General features: G+C 49.1%; 1 protein-coding gene across 1 annotated transcript; it reads right to left on the minus strand.

Moving 5' to 3' along the window:
- Positions 1-10,358: 10,358 nt before the first annotated feature.
- Positions 10,359-16,080, minus strand: LOC143034485 (uncharacterized). The gene is made up of 2 exons (XM_076200599.1): positions 11,852-16,080; positions 10,359-11,600 (listed from the first exon to the last, which is right to left on the minus strand). Exon 1 carries the CDS (start codon positions 15,148-15,150, stop codon positions 11,881-11,883), a length of 3,270 nt encoding a protein of 1,089 aa, XP_076056714.1. The 5' UTR covers positions 15,151-16,080; the 3' UTR covers positions 10,359-11,600; positions 11,852-11,880.
- Between the last annotated feature and the right edge of the window lie 1,994 nt (positions 16,081-18,074).

Raw genomic sequence — 18,074 nt, forward strand, 5'->3', positions numbered from 1 at the left:
CGAGTCATGTAACTCCAGAATATGCGTGTGCAACGTCGACTCCCCACGTAGCCTTCCCCCCTCCTTCTCCCCCCTCTCCCCCCCTCCCGTACCCTTCCTCGTCCCCGTCCCGTTCCTCTTACTCCTCCTCCTCCTCCTCCTGTTCCCCGCAGTCCACTTTTCTCCGCCCCCCAGACCTCCTCCTCCTCCTTATCCTCTCCACCACAATCTACTACATCCTCTTCCTCCTCCTCTTCCCCTTCCTCCTCCTCCTCTTCCCCTTCCTCCTCCTCTTCCCCTTCCTCCTCCTCCTCCTCCTCCTCCTCCTGTGTCAGTTTCTTCTTTGTCCTTCTTAACTGCATCCGCCCGACGCCACAGAGTCTTCCTCCTCCTCCTCCTCCTCCTCCCTTTCAGTTCCCACCTCCTTCCCTTCAGTTCCCACCTCCTCATTCTCCTCCTCTTCCTCCTCTTCAATTTCCACCTTCCTCCTATTCCTTCAAATTCCACATCCTCGTAATTTTTCCTATTCTTCCTCTTTTCCTCCCATGCTTCTTCCTCGTCCTCCTCCTTCCTCCTCCTCCTCCTCCCAGCCGCTTACACTATGATTTCATCACCAAGCCAGCAGACACACACACATGCTGCCTTGTAATGACTCATTCCCTTCATCTCGACCATTTAACTATTCCTCCTCTTCCTCCTCCTCCTCTTCCTCCTCCTCTTCCTCCCCCTCCTCTTCCTCCCCCTCCTCTTCCTCCCCCTCCTCCCCCTCCTCCTCTCCTCCTCTTCCTCCCCCTCCTCCTCTTCCTCCCCCTCCTCTTCCTCCTCTTCCTCCTCCTCCTCTTCCTCCTCCTCTTCCTCCTCCTCCTCCTCCTCTTACTAATTTGACCGAAATGTTAACCCATTCTTCTATCATCACTACACGTACGTTTGCTTGAATATTTAGTCTAATACTTAGAGATTCTCTCTGTATGTGGGGTTCGGAATCGAACTCGAGGCCGGAACTGATCCCCGAGGTGGATGAAAGCGTGTGGGTGATGGCCAGCGAATGTGGAACAACGGGAGAATTGCTTATGGAGTGCAATTGTCGCCATCTTGGAGTGGATCGTGGGGTGGTGGGGATTCGTACGAACTCCAATACGATTACCAATCACCGCCGCCACGGTTACCAATCACCACAGCAACCATTACCAATCACCCCAACCATAATTACCAACCACCATTACCAATCACCACGATTACCACCAACACCAATCACCCACTAACACCAATCACCCACCAACATTACCAATCACCCACCAACATTACCAATCACCCACCAACATTACCAATCACCCACCAACATTACCAATCACCCACCAACATTACCAATCACCCACCAACATTACCAATCACCCACCAACATTACCAATCACCCACCAACATTACCAATCACCCACCAACATTACCAATCACCCACCAACATTACCAATCACCCACCAACATTACCAATCACCCACCAACATTACCAATCACCCACCAACATTACCAATCACCCACCAACATTACCAATCACCCACCAACATTACCAATCACCCACCAACATTACCAATCACCCACCAACATTACCAATCACCCACCAATATTACCAATCACTCGCCAATACCAATCACCAATACCAATTACCCTCCAATACCAATCACCCTCCAATACCAATCACCCACCAATACCAATCACCCACCAATACCAATCACCCACCAACATTACCAATCACCATTACCAATCACCCACAATTACCAATCACCCATCAATACCAATTACCCACCAATACCAGTCACCTCCATTACTAATCACCCACCCTAGCTCCCCACCACCAGCATCACCACCATCCAAGCACCCACCGTCATTAGCACCGCATCCACCACAATCCATGTGACAACCAGACCTGACAATTGCAGCGTCCCCCCCCTCACCTCCTAGCACCAGTGCAGTCGTCACCACCGCAGCTGTGCACCAGCGCTTCCAGCCTGTGTGCCCAAAACCTACATGTAAGTGTATATGCATGTATGCATGTGTATATGCATGTGAGTGTATATGCATATAGTCATGTATGCATGTGCTTATGCATGTATAGATGTATGTGAATGTATACGTGTATGGATATGTATACGTGTATGGATATACGTCTATGAATATGTATGTGTATGTCTGTATGAGTGTGTACGTATATGTATGTGTACGTATATACATGTGTATGTGGATGCAGATGTGGATGTATGTGTGGATATAAATGTATGTGTATGTATATATGTGGATGTGCATGTATATATGTGGGTGTGTATGTATATGTATATAATAATAATCGGTTTATTGGGTATAGCAGCATTACTGCTGAAAATATACATCTTACATCCTACATTATAAAACTATGACAGTGAAAAGATGTTACAAGCTTTAAAAACAAAAAAACAGTAAGCTAAGGAATAGTTGTGTTGTACAACAATGTTAATTCTTGTTGTTGATTAAGTCCACAAATGTCGGTATGGGGCTCTTCGTATACCGGTCGGTGCGTGCTCTGATCGATTTGATGGTAATATGATGCCGCACCTGCAGCCGTGGTCGTGGTACCTGTGGAGGTAGCAGGTTCCGGTGCCGAGGATGTTTAACTAGGGTGACCGCAAACGACCTCAGACTCTAAAGATTGCGGTCAACAAGGGTAGATAGTCCTAAAGTGGTGAAAGCGTGCTGATAGGTGGTGTATTATTTGCCAAGGATTGTGCGACAGGCTCTTTTCTGCACTTTCTCCAGCTGTCGCTGCTGCGTGACTGTGAGTGAGGAGGCCCAGGAGGGTGATGCGTACATCAACTTGGGTAAAATGAAGGAAGTGTAGATGGTATATATGTGGATGTGTATGTTATATGTGGAAGTGTATGTATGTGCATATGTATATATGCATATATGTAGATGTGTATGTATTCGTATATGTGGATGTGTGGATGTATTTATGTGGATGTGTATGTATGCATATATGTGGATGTGTGTAAGTATGCACCTGTCTCTCTTTTCTCCCGCTCCATCTCTCCCTCCCCAATATCTCTAATCGCCCACATAGCGTGGATGCACTACCCCCCACCCCCAGCCGCGCCCACTCCCCCCACCCCCAGCCGCGCCCACTCCCCCCTATCGTTAATCGCGCCCATCATCGCCACCCACGCCCATAAATAATCGCGGGCGGACAATTTCCCAACGTACCCTGCTCGGTTGAGACGCCGAATCGTGGCTTCCAATCATTGCCATTCTCTTCCAGTCTTCTTCGTCCCTCCTGGAATCAACGCCATGAGCTGGAGGAGGAAAGAGGAGGAGGAGGAGGAAAGAGAAGGAAAGAAGAGGTGAAATCGAGGAAGAAAGAGGAAAAAAATGAAGAAAAAGGTTGAAAAAGGAGGAAAAGTGAAATCGTAGTTTATATATATATATATATATATATATATATATATATATATATATATATATATATATATATATATATATATAATTTGCTGCGTGCCTCTGGGCTGTAGGGATACTATCAAGGTACCTTGGGAAGGTTTTCATCAGAGTTGACAGGTGAGAGCTCGTTCGAGTAAAAACGACTTCGGTTACAATATATATATATATATATATATATAATATATATTTTAATCTCCAAATATAAGATATTATCTTTATATGGCAAAGCTGAATGATGAACTAAGATTGTAAACCTATACCAATGTTAGACATATTGTTGAAATGTTCTTAGAGAAATGTAGATTTCTGTAAGCAAAGTCGTACTCTAGTTGTTCAAATGGAGGTTGGAGGTAAAATAGCCCAGTGTGATAACTCCTTCAGGAAAAAAGAACGTCGCCTTGCATTCTGAAGAATTCAAGGTTGATGATTGTAGGAAGAGTTTTGCGTCCTGATCCGTGACGTTATGTCGTTGATGTTTTTCCTCCCTCCATAGAGTGGAATATTGATTATTTTTGTTATTCGTTCATTTGTATATATTTTACGTTTGTTCTACTGTTTAGCTTTATTTGATCTTTAATTTTAGTTCTACACTTTTTGTGGATCTCTTATTTATTTATTTAGGTTTCGAATCTTTACTAGTATCTTTGTCATGGTATAGGTGTCATTATTATTTTCAATATTTCCATTATCGTAATCACCACGACCACCCCCACTACATTACCATAACCATCTCCAACCACGCCATCTTTGTCTTCAACATCTTCGTAATGCCACATCCCTGGCTGCCTGGACTTATGAAAGCCAACAGAATATTTTATTTGACTTCGACGGCGCGTCGTCTTTATGTCGACAACAAAACTCGACGCCATCTTTCTTGGGTTCAACGTCTTTCCTTTCAACTCTTCCTTTCTTCCTTCTTACTCCGGGTCGTTCATGATGCTAAATTATTATTTAGTAATAAATGTTCAAATGGGTTTTAAACATACTTGTGAAAAATAAACGATATTTTGGTCTTGAGGTCATGACGTCATCATTCTGAGCCAATCAGAATGCGAGAAAATTGGAAACGTTAACTCTGAACATGATCCTAGATGCATGACGTGTCTGTTATGTTACACAGTGAACGGGTTTGTCGACTGATGAAATGATAATTGTCTCGGTTTCATTGACCGGAACTCTGTGGTGTCTGGCAAGTTGTCTCGTTTCTGGACACTTGATCCCCTGGGCGAAATGTCCAACTGGATATGGAAACCTTTATCGGAGACTTTGTGGTTTTTGTGATCAGTGGAGATAGAAGGGGAATCTGTGGGGCCTGAAACTGAATGATGGAGGACGAGTTGAAGTTGAAGTTTATGGACCTTGTTAAGGGAAAGGCTTCTGACAGTTTAAAGTCTCTCTCTCTCTCTCTCTCTCTCTCTCTCTCCTCTCTCTCACTTTCTCTCACTTTCTCCTCTTTCTACTGGTGGGTTACAAACTCCTTGGACAAGATGTCAGGTTTTCTGGTACTCTTAATCATCTGTGTGTGTGTGTGTGATTCACCATGGTCTTGGATCACGTGTTGAACTCGTGATCGACAGCTATTTCACTCCCTAATGAGAGCTCAGAGCTCATATATGACCGATCTATGGGTAATGCTGTGACCTTACACGCACGCACACACACACACCCAACTCCCCGCTCACGAGAGTTGGAGTAACAACCCACAGCACAGCGATACTGAAATTATTTCAGCCCTGGGCGGGATTCGAGCCCGGACCGCCGTAGTGGCAGTAGGGAACTCTACCAACTGCGCCACGAGTTTGTGTGTGTGTCGTGTGTTTTTCTCACTAAATTGCATAATCTCACGGTATGGGTACAAATACTTTAGGCCACAGGTCACGGCCAAAATCCAAATGTTTACTTCCTCGCAAGAAAAAAAAAAAAAAAAAAAAAAAAATAGTGGGGATTGCTGAGGGGAGGGGGAAGTGGCTCGTGGAAAAATCTACGGGTTTTCCCTACCAATAACAAATTAGCTTCCCTGATTTTTCCAACATTTAAATGAAATTATTCCTACATAAGCTTGTATTCCTGCCATAGCTCGAGCGTATTTGCAACATGTATATCATTACCTTAATTTCGAATAATTGTTGGGCTTCGTAGCTATGTACTACATACTCGTATTTGTCTAGAAATATGTAGCTGGTACCGATTTGGACACGATTGTCTACAGTACATCCAAGGAATTGCGCGCGCGCACACACACACACACACACACACACACACACACACACACACACACACAAACAAACAAGCTCGAACTATTCAGGAGTTCAAATCTAAATATGATAATTGGAAATAAAGGATATAGATTAAGTTGGAACTCTACATGAATCTAAGTTTAGGTTATGTTAGAAAATTAGAGAATAGGAGACGGGACCCGACGAACGTTGCTCCTTTCCTATATACATACATATACCAAAGGCTTTTTCCCCCTTACACGGGGGGTAGCCAAAAAGAAAAAGGCATAGAAACCACTCCCACCCATTCCGTTTCCTATATATTCCACTCCCCTCCACCCTCCCTCTTATCTTGGCACCTGTATACTACAATTAAATATAATTAGGTAAACACATACACACACGAAGCGAATACAAATCAAGACTCAAACGCTGCTGAAATTACATTGGTGCATACCACATACCATATCATACCACCATAGATAATAACTTGAAATACTTTGAATATATTAATTTTCTTATTTTCCTGCTGAGTAACCTGTGAATGGACGCTCCGTTCATAGATGGAACCTACCAAATAGGGGTAACCATTTTTCTTAATTAAGCGGTATTATGCTAGACGGATGGAATTATGCTAGATTAGCAAAATTATGCTAATTTTTTTGCTCTTGTTCAGTTGTTTCGGATATATATAATATATATATATATATATATATATATCCGTGTGTGTGTGTGTGTGTATTTTTTCTAGGGGAAATATGCTAAATTTAACATTATACTAAATACGGTCACCCTGCTTCAAATGGCCTGCAACCCCAAGCCTTCCTAAGCACATGAGGCAAAGGTGGCGGCGGGTTTGGTCGCTGCTAGGCGCCTCTCGGCGTAAGCTCCTCCCCCCCTTTGTTAAAAAGGTGTAGGAGGTATGGAAGGAAGGAGAGGTTTAATGCAATGTGCCTGATGCCAAAGGTGGAATCTGGGAGAGGGGGGGAGTGGGGAGGTGATAATGAGAGGTGGGGGAGTGGGAAGGTGAGAGGTGGGGGAGTGTATGGTGGGGAAAGAGGGGGGCGAATTGTGGGAGAGGGAGGGAGGGAGGGGGGCCCCAAGTTGTGGGAGAGAGAGGGAGGGAGGGAGAGGGGCCCGAGTTGTGGGAGAGGGAGGGGGGCCCGAGTTGTGGGAGGGGGGAGAGTTGTGGGAGAGGGGCCCGAGTTGTGGGAGAGGGAGGGAGGGGCCGAGTTGTGGGGAGATGGATTTGCAAAATATTTACTGGGTCAGGTTTGTGTGTTCTCCATAGTACGTCTTGGTCGCATCTTGCGTCATGTCACGTGATAGTGTGACGTCACGTCACGTGGTCTTCAGTCTCTTGAATCCAGGACAAAGTGTACGTCAGGTTAAAAAAAAAATGTATTACATTCAGTCATTTCGGGGCCCGATGTCCTCAGTACCAGATGTACGATAATTTGGGACCAGACGGTGCCAAGGCAGGCAGTCAGGCATTGAGGTACTCGCTTGGTGCCACATGCGAAGAAGGGACAAACAGTGCAGGGATAGAATTCTCTGTCAACGGGTCCCTTCCCCACCTACTGGTGCATGGCATAGGCAGACCCCCCACAAGCTAAAAAAAAAAAAAAAAAAAAAATCACCAAAGAGTGATGGGGGAAGGGACCTGCTAGGAAAGATCTACCCCCCCTCCTCCCCCCAGACGGGAGCTACATTGCGTCTCGCATGTCACAGAGAAACCCCAGATCGTCCAGCCATAATTCAGTCACGTCACGTTGATTTGATGCGTCATGTTCTCTCGAATACTCTGCATGACGTTATGAATCATGGCTACATGTGCAAAAGAGCGAGTGCCATGCTTTACTTGAAGGGTTAAATCCAGGACAAAGAATATTATATTGACGACCCCAATAAAGATTGTGATAATAATATAGTAACATAGAATGATAGCAATAATAATGATAACTAACAGATAATAATAATTGTAATAATAATGATAATAGTAATAAACATTTAATAATAGTAATAAGTATTTGATTCTGATAATAAAAAATTGATAACATTTGATAACTTCTTAGTCTTCCAATCTGATAATGATAAATATTTAATAACATTTAATAACTTGATAATAAGTTGTCAGTCTTCCAATCTTGGCTGTACTTAAGTATTTCATTCAGGCTACCGTGGCACCGCTACAGACGTGGGGTTCCTCTCCGCTGAATAAAGTCTTTTGGCGCCAGGCAACCCGGACGAAATGACCGGAAAGGAATTTTCAGGCTAAACGGGGTAGACTTAACGCAATAACGGCCTTCGTGTTTTGGTATGCACCTCCTCCCCTTCAGCAACGATTACACAAGAACATAAGAATGAAGGAGACTGCAAGAGACCATAAGGCCTACACTATGCAGTTCCGTAGAGGGGGGGGGGGAAGGACCTGTGTAACAAAACTAGCAGTGGAGGAATGAGTGTATTTGATACATAAATTTTACTCTCTTGTCCTCGTAATACACGCGCAACCCCCCCCCCACTCCCTTTCCTCACTGTATGTAGAGCACAGGTCTGTCTTCGCTTTACTTGTTCCCCCTCCACCTCCTCCCGACTCCACGTACTACCCCGACCAGCTGCTTCCCCGAAAAGGTCTTGGCCATAGAACCCAGCGCCGCCAGGTTTCCCACAATGCCTTGCGCGCCCGGTGACGTCATCAATTCCCTTCAAACGATGACGCAATTATAGCGGGAAGGCAACATGCTGGGAAATACCAGTTCCAATGGGTGTGTAAACACGAGGTAGGGTGGGGGTGGGGGAGGGGAGGGGAGGGAGAAGGCCGCATGGAAGCTGGCCGGGAAGGGGGGGGGCGGTACTCGAACACTGGGAAGAGTATATGCAGGGAAACTAGAAAGTGATGCAAAGGTTGATAATGAAGTTGTAGTACAGAAGGTGAGTGAAGATGACGCAATTAGAGAAGGGCCGCGAGAGGGAGAGTAAGAGAGAGCGGGAGAGAGGGAGAGGGAGGTGAGTGGTGGAGTTGGTAAGAAGAGGGAGAGTGGGAGAGGGGGATGGAATCGGGGAGAGTGGTCGAGGGAGAGGGTGGGAGAGTGGAGAGGAGGAGGAGGTAGTAGTAGTGGTAGAGGGAGGGAGAGAGTGAGTGGGAGAAGGAGAGGGAGGGCGAGGGAGAGTGAGTGGGAGATTGGGCGAGGGGAGGAAGTAGAGAGAGGGAGAGAGAGAATAGTATTAAGAGAAATACCATACTCAAATGAAGAGAGAATTAAAAGCTTCTGTAGGGAATGGAGAGAGAGAGAGGAAGGAGAGGGAGAGAGACACTCGGAGTTGGGGGGGGTAAGCGTGTGTGTATGTGTGTGGGCGTTGTTGGCGTGGCAAACTCCAGCATAGCCGCCAGTCTGGGCGTGCAATACCCGTAGATTTACACGGTGTGCAGCAGCAGCAGCACTGAGAGCCGGTTGGACGACAGCAGCTGAGGTATGTGCTAGTTTGTCCTATTTACGACATCTTCTCGGCTCTTACTAGCCACACTGCCGAGACGTCCACTCGACGCGCTGGGCCACGCTGCACAACCCGAAGTCATGCGACTCTTTCATTCCACCTGTTCCCCGGTCGGCTCTTCTACTGGTGGAGTTACATTACGGCACTGTTTGGGAGAGTTCACCCAACCCCCGTCGTTCTCGTCGTTGTCTTCGTCTCCTTCTTCTTCCTCTTCGGGTCTGTCTGGGGACTCCATGCTTAGCCCCAGAGTCCTGCTGGAGGAGGGAGGGAGTATGTGTTTGTGTGTGTACGTGTGTGTTTGTGTGTGTGCGTGTGTTTGTTTGTGTGTGTGTGCGTGTGTTTGTATGTGTGTGTGCGCGCGCGCATGTGTGTGTTGTGCACGTGTGTGTGTGTACGTGCATGCGTACACACTCAAACGTTCTGTATGAAATTCATTAGATTTTTCTCAATCCTCACCCAAAGCGAGACCAACATTCTTACCTCTATCTGGAAGTACTACCCCAAGGGGCTGGCTCTCGGTTCCCAGACGAGGCCTATCATCGCAAGGAATCTTCGACAACCGGCGACTGATCCTTTGAAGGGTCCGAGGACCGTTGCCAGCGGCTGTGGGGTTGCGGTACATAATTATACAGTTTGTGTTGTATTGGCCAAAGCGGCCGAGTTCCCTTCCTGAGGTATTTAAGTGGCCAATTTGACTCTCATTGTAGAAATAATTAATAATAAATATACTGAATTATTAATGGGCATAACAATTACAACTGAGGAGTATAATAACTGATAATATAATGATTGATAACTACAAACTAAAGGCTCTAAACACAATAGGACTTGAAAGCAAGAACTGCATTGATATACAGTACCATTACGCGCCGATTTATGCTTCACATTACCAACGAAAAGGAAATAAAAGTAGAACAGATTGTTGCATGATTAATTTCAATATGAAAATGGCAAACTTGATCATTTTTATATTGCAAAAGTGGCACTTAATGTTTTTCTCGAGAGGTACATTGTACTTGGAGTGCACGCGCGCGCGCGCGCACACACAGTTGAAACGTCGAGCAGAGTGGATAGATAACAGTTGATGTTTATTTCCTATTAACAATTATCTTTATTAAAGATTTAACTTGTTTGTAGACTTAGTACGAATATGATAGATTTTAGAGATAGGCGGGCAAGTGGAGGAAAGAAATAACACACAGGTGTCGATTAACTTCTTTAATTTTTTGTTTATTTTTGTTTTGCTTGGTACATAAATTCGTAATAAATAAATAGCACAAAAATAGGCTGACGTTATCAAATAAATTAAAATATAAAAATCAGAGGGAAAGGTTATAAATTCGTAAGGCTGAGAATGAGTTGTCTTAGAGGTGATGGGTAGTAGCGAGTGGAATGATACTGGGGGCCAGGCTGTTTGATGGGTGTGGTATGTCTATTGTTACTAGATAGTCTGGGGGGGGGGATTTGCATTAGAACACTTGATACAAGCTGTACTTCCTAGAAGTTTGAGTTGTTGTGGTTACTGAGTGTGGTGGTGGTGGGGGGAGGGGGGAGTTTGTTAGGTTGCTCTGGGTTGCCAGAGTAGGTGTTGTTGCTAAGATTGATTCGTAGGTTGCCGTTGCGGCCTATAGGTTGTACGAAGGACGTACGTATGGTTTGACTTTGTGGTTTGGTTGGTTTATGGTTAAGATTTGGTAGGCGTGGTTATTGTTTTGGTTGAATTATTGGTTTTTGGTTAAATACACACGTACTCGATCCACACACACACACGCATCTCGAGCACCAATACAAAGGTCATTTTGCCTTATCCTTTGGCAGTTTTCTATACATATGCGAGTATACACAAACACGTGTATATATATATACATGTATAAATGCGCATACGTACATGGTACCAGCGCGCGCACACACACGCACACACACGCACACACACACACACACACACACACACACACACACACACACACACACACACACGTTAACTTCAGCATAGGCCGTAACAAAATGATCCCAAAACTGCAACCTTGATGCCTCTGATGCCGGGCAACAGCTGTGTGTTGCTGCTGAAGCAGCAGCTGGCAAACAGCTCTGCAAGTAATCGCTCTAGCCACAAATGCCGCTCCGTTTGTCGATACAGCTACTCCTGTGCATCATCAGTATCGATTGGACGGCGTCTCTCGTCGTGTTTCTGCTTTCGAGACGGCTGGCGGGGATGTGGGTGGGTGGATGGTTCCTGATCGGGGGGGTGGGGAGGCGGACGATGAAGATGACGATAACAGTGTTCTCTTGTTAACCGCGATGACGATGATCGTTCTGGATGACGATGAGATGAAGAGGAGACCCTGGAGAAGGGGGTGATGGTGGTAGCTGAGGCAATGATGAAGGCCATGACGTATACGAAATCACATCTCGTATATTGGAAGGAGTATCACAGCTTAGCAAAACCTGCGCAAGGGAGAGAAAGCGAGGATGGCGTTAGCAGAGGTGGGGGGTCGGGAGATATTTGAGTGGGGGGGGGAATGGGGGGGGACATCCTTTAGGTCAATATATTCCTAACATTGACAATATGAATCTTTATTCTTGACATTTGCAACAATATCCATGTATCCTTGACCAAATAATCTACACATACACGTCGACTTATCAACAGCACGTCATAAGAACGAGTGTACCCATGAGAAGGAGGAGCTACTTACGTATAAATGAAAACTAGGTGAGGTCGCCACTACTCTAGGGTGATCTCACTCAGCATGTCGCACTCGTCGTAACGCCCTAGGGAGCGTCTGTCCTCGTGCGACGAGCTGGAATCCTTGTAGTAGTTGTACTCAATCCCCGAGGGCGGCGTCCGAGTCGGAACGACCTGGGGACCCCCCATCGTACCCCCGACGACCCCGTGGGGTTCGGGGTACCGCTCGTGCATTCCCACGGCGTATAACGACTCGACGGGCGAGTTCGAGAACATGCTGGTGGTGTCTAAGGGCGACCTGGAGTAGTGGAGGACCGGGTCCGGAGATCGGGCCATGGAGGAGTCCTGCGGGGACCTGGAGAACTGTGCCGTCACGTCCCCTGGCGATCTGGAGAAGACGTTCTCCGGAGGAATGTCGGCAGGTTCGTGCGGCGAGCGGGCCAACAGGTGCCGCCGTAGCTCCTGAAGTCCCCCGACACCTGTCATGCTCCCTCCGCCCTGCTGCTGCTGCTGCTGGGGGTGGGGGTGGTGAGGATGGGGGTGCCGGAGCCGCCCGGACTCGACCGGGGACTGCGAGTCTAACGTCTCGCGCAACCCGGAGGGCGAGTTGGGGTAAAGATCCGTCTGTCGTACGCGGATGCCCTGCATCGCGTGGTGGGGCGACGGTCGATCTCGGGACGACTGCTGGTAGTGCTCGGGGAAGGGCGACCTCCTCTTGAGCAAAGGCGACTGCGTGAAGGAGGGTCTCTGGAGCATGGATTGGAGCATGAGCGGGGAGCCCATGAGACCGTACGCTGTGGAGGACACGCAGGCCCCCTCGGAGGCGGTGATGGGGATTGGGCTGCTTGTGGAATGCACCGACATCGAGGCCAGGAGGTCCTCGCGCAACGTGGGACTCGCCCCTCTCTGGTAGGCCCCGTGGGAAGTGGGCACCTTGAGGTCGCCTGGGCTGGGAACTCCCCCGCCGCCGCCGCCTCCTCCTCCTTCACCTCGAACCAGCTCGTCGTAGCCGTGCGGAGGAGGAGCAGGAGAGGCCACGTGAGATCGCGTGTAGGGCGACCCAGCTCGGTCGTCTCCCTTCGGGAGGAGGCCGTTGTAGTACCACGTGGGTTCACTCCTTCCGCCGCACTTGCGCACTTCGACCTGTGGGAAGCAGTGCTTGACTAGCTTGCCGAAGTAGTTCAGGGTCACGGGGTTCTCGTTCCGCGAGGTGCAGAAGTCGCAGTACTTCATGAAGACTTCGCTCTTCATGATCGCGTGCTCCTTCCCCGGCTCGTAGTTGCTCTGCAGCCAGTCGATGACCACCTCGGCGCTCTTGTTGTCCGTCGCGATCTCCTTCTTGCGGGAGCGCTGCGCCGGGTCCTTCCCGCTCATGTACTGGAAGAGCGGACTGGAGTGTTTGACGGCGATGCCACAGTAGTGGTACTGGGGTTTGATGCGGCCCCCCAGCCGGCGTATGGACACCTTCGGGAACACCTGGCGGACGATCTTTCCGAAGACGTTCATCTCGAAGGGCGTCTGGTTGATGGACTTGATGTACGCCTCGTAGTGGCGGTAGGCGTCGGCCTTGAGAACGCACGAGTCGGGCACCGACTCGAAGTTCTCCGTGAGCCACATCCTGAGGTAGAACTTCCCGTCCCTCATGACCTCGGGAGTGGAATGGAAGTCCTCCTCGGGACCGTCGATCGTGAACTTCTCTCCGTACCGCTCTTGGGAAGCGTCGCCGTCGTCCAGAAGCCTCGGGGAGGCCCTGGGGGCCGCCCCCGTGGGGGGCGACATTTCCATGGAATGTTGGGAAGTGTCCTTCCAACTGCCGTAAACATCGTTCGTCTCGGGTACGTCCGACACGAACCTACTCAACTGACCCGAGGGCTTGACCTGGAGACCGTTATAGTACGTTTTCCCCGAAGGGTGAATGGTCGTCACAACGCCATCGAACTCCTTGAACACGGCCACGTCCAGGCTGGACAGGGGCACGGGGGTCTCGTGGTAGAGCGAACAAAACTTCTCGTATAAACTAAGGACGTCTTCCCGGTTCACGGAACTGCTCGAGCACTCCTCGAAGGAAGCGACGAGCCACTCGCTCAAGAAAGACCTGCTCTCCGTGGCGGACTCTCCACAGTACTTCACCTCGCTCGGTTCGGTCTTCACTTCGGAGTCGCTGTTCCAACTGTTCTCGTCCTGGTAGTGGAACCGGGGTTTGTAGATACGCCGCGCCTTGTGCTCCTTGACCGGCGGACTCGGGGAACCACTCAGCGAAGTCACTACCGACGGGGAACGCTCGGGGCTTCGTTTCACGGAGTAATTGAACGGTTGCGCGTACTCGCTCAGGTCCTTGGGGAGGTGGAGGTCGAGGGGCTCGTTCTTGGTCACCAAGTAGTCCTCCTCGAGGGCGACCCTCTCCTCCTTTAACCTTAACGTCGGGTAACTGTAGTCTACGGGTTCGTCCTTTATGGAATGGTGCTGGTGGTGGTACTCGTGTGCCGTGGCCTCGCCGAATTCGGTGATGTCCATCTGCACGGACTCGCTGGCACTCGAGGAACTGGCCGAGGCGTTGGACGCGGGGCTCCTGCTCGAATACTCGTCCTCGTCCTCGGGCTGGTCGACCTCCTCGCGGTACTTGAGCCTGCCGTTGGAGAACATTTCGTCGCAGTTCGCCAGGTGTTCGACGGTCACCGTCTCGAGTGTGAGGGGCACCGGCCTCTCCTGAAGCCCGAAATAAAACTTGTGCTGGTTCGCCCTTGGGCCCACCTTTCTTCGGGTCAATTGAGGCAGGGCGTGGCTCATGACCATCCCGAAGCACTGGAGGGGGAGCGGATCCGCCCCCGTGGTCACACAGTCCTGCACGTACCTGTCGAACATGTCCTGCTTGCACACGGACGCGTGAGGAGGACCAGCCTCGTAGAGCGCGTGGACCCAGCGCAGGCATCGGTGGACATCTGCCTTCTCCGTGGCCAGCTCCCTCTTCCGTAGGCGCCGTTTCGGCCTCGTGGTGGTGGCGTTATCGGCTGCGTAGGGCGAGCTCTCTTTGGCCTGGATGCCACAATAGTAGTACTTGAGGTTGTCTCTGCCCCCGAGGCGTCGGATATTGACGTCGGGGAAGACGGATTTGACGACTCTGCCGAAGATGCTGGTCTCCATCGTGTTTCGGCCCTGTTCGCGGCAGTGGTCTTCGTAATGCTTGTACATGACGGCCTTGGCCACCACGCCGTCCTCGTGCCGCTCATAGTTGCTCTTCACCCACTGTTTGGCTAGGGAACAGCTGAGAGCCATGGTGCTTGGACCGCTACTCTTCTCGCGAGACACCATCAAGAAAGGACCTCGAGGTGTCTAAGCGCAAGCAGAGACTGCTGGTGCGGGGGGGAGGAGGGGGTGGGGGTGGGGCGACGGTTAGGTGCCTCTGAGAACGAACTGGCTGGCTGGCTGGCAAGCAAGCAGGCAGACATGTACTGGCCTAGTTTCGGGGGGTAACCACACAGCCTCGTGCTTGCACGCACAGAGCAGCTGGCTGGCTGGCTGGCTGGCTGGCTGACAGACAGACGGGCAGGTGACAGACACAGGTAGACAGGAGGCACTTGGGCGTCTGTGCCTTCCCAAAATGTGCAACAGTAATGGTATACCTGTTTGTTCTCAGGCTCTGGGTTTCCAACCACGGCGTGTTTTCACCTAAGACACTAACAACACAACCTCTCTCTCGGGTCGTGGGAGGTTCAACAACGATTAACAACAACACAGTCTTAATAAAACACAAGAAATCTTGAAATCAACCCTCTCGCTTAACGAGGGCTACTTCCTCTCGTCCAACACTGGTATTTCGTTTTGCGGGATTGTGCGTAGCACATGAGTATAAATAAAGGCGCGCGCGCGTGTGTGTATGGGCTTGCTAGGTAGCGCGCCTTAGTGTCACTAAGTAACATTCACTATACCCTGGCATCCTCCTCCACCGTTGCATCGCTAAGCACCAGACAAAACACGCGCAAGTAACCCAAGGCCTACTGTGCGTGCGAAAGAGGGCGGGATGGGAAAGGGGCCAAATATGTTGTAGGCTGGTGATCACTTCTCCAATGTTGACTACTCGCCCCTCCCTCTCGCGGCTACAACCGCGGTGACAGTGTGGGGCTATTGGTACTCGCTACGTAAGATATAGGCAAGGCTGGCGAGGGTGTGGTGGGGTTCGGCAGCACTTCCTCCACTCAGCCCAGTCACCGCGTGTTTACTGACGAGCCAGCCGTCCCATGCTGGCCCTATACGAAGGACGTCGCCGCAGTGAAAAGGCGGGGACAACGCGCGTGCCAGACGTACGACAGAACGGATGTATTACACACACGTACGCACGCACGCACATCTACCCCACTCCTCCCTCCCGCATCCTCCTACCCCTTCTCCTTCTCATTCCCTCCCTCCCTCCCCCCCGCACTCGTCTCCTCCTCTCCTCCTCCTTCACCAACTCCCGCCCCTACTCGCCTCATCTCGCCCCCGCCATCCATCGGCGTGCATTCGAGGGCAGGCCTTCGCAGAGAAAGGTAGTCCTGACCAACAGCTTGTCCGTTACAGAGGGTAGCACAGGCGGGACTGTCTTTTATGCTGACCCCGAGTGCGCGAGTATGCATACATGTTCGTTAGCTTGGGTGTATGTGCGCATGAATAGAGGTCGTCTTCGTTTTCTTAAAGTGATTTAACAGCCGCGTAACTAGCTGAGGGAATTTGTGCGTAACTGCAGTGCGTCAATTGTGCAAATCGGACATGGGTTAGGGGGCGGGTTCAGGGAATCTGTGAACAAATAAGACAAATTTACGTCATCCGTATTAAAACTATTACTGTCTCGTCAGCTATCATTTGGAATTGTACGATTAGTTAAATGAATCCGAGATATTGAGATCATAGGAGATAGGAACTGCGTAGGGGTTGGGAACATAGGAACTTGTTGGGACGATTCGCTAAGACGATATGACGTCGCGTACACGCGAGCGAAAAAAGTGCCGCACGATTTATTAAAACGATGCGTCTGACATTTTTTCGTTCAATTCCTCTGGATAAAGTAGCTTCCCTTTTCGTACTGAAAATAGTTTGTAAACGGAAATGTATTACTGAAGCAACGACGAGAAATACATGTGATAAAGTTCAGTCGCAGTGATCGTCTTTTTCGAAGAATATAGTCACTGTAAGCTCTTGGTACAGATTACGCGCGTACTCGGCTGAAATGTGCGTAAACTTAAACTTTGTACTTTCAGGTGTTTGTACGCTAAACGTCTACGCAGTTTTGGTTTGTTGCCATTTTTGGACTTTGTCCTCGGGGCGGCCACGTGGGTTCAAAGGAATCGTCACGAGATGTTTGCATGGTTGGGTTAGTCAAGAAGTTAGAATGTCCTGGACAAATGGCCCTCGATTAGACGCGCGCGCGCGGGCACACACACACACACACACACACACACACACACACACACACACACACACACACACACACACACACACACACACACACACACACACACACACACACACGATTCTCCCTCCACAACTAAAATGAGCAATTTGGATTGGAATGAGAATGGGTTTTCGGTTTCAGTTCATAGAAACACAAGACGGGGCTCCTTGAGCGTAACGAGGTAAATGAACAAGTAACACGGATCGACTTTTCGCCGTGTGCCGTCCACGACACGACGTCGCGCTCTCAAATAACCAAGGGTGTCTATTCTTTCACACGTCGTGATCGTGACGTCCACAAGCACCCATGATTATATGAGAACACGACGTCGTTTCGTGGACGGCGCACGGCGAAAAGTCGATGCGTGTGAAATGAATCTAACACTAATTCCCACGGTACGTGGGTCCACATGAAATGGATAAGACGTTTGTTCTCTTCTAAACGTTCTCTTTATAGTTTAAACGTTTCCTCTTGAAATGGTATTGTCACCAATCACAATCGTCACAACTACCAATCACAATCGTCACAACTACCAATCACAATCGTCACAACTACCAATCACAATCGTCACAACTACCAATCACAATCGTCACAACTACCAATCACAATCGTCACAACTACCAATCACAATCGTCACAACTGCCAATCACAATCGTCACAACTGCCAATCACAATCGTCACAACTTCCAATCACAATCGTCACAACTGCCAATCACAATCGTCACAACTGCCAATCACAATCGTCACAACTGCCAATCACAATCGTCACAACTGCCAATCACAATCGTCACAACTGCCAATCACAATC

This window comes from Oratosquilla oratoria, chromosome 17, assembly GCF_046742065.1.
Source record: "Oratosquilla oratoria isolate Oo_2021 chromosome 17, ASM4674206v1, whole genome shotgun sequence".
Taxonomy (NCBI): domain Eukaryota; kingdom Metazoa; phylum Arthropoda; class Malacostraca; order Stomatopoda; family Squillidae; genus Oratosquilla; species Oratosquilla oratoria.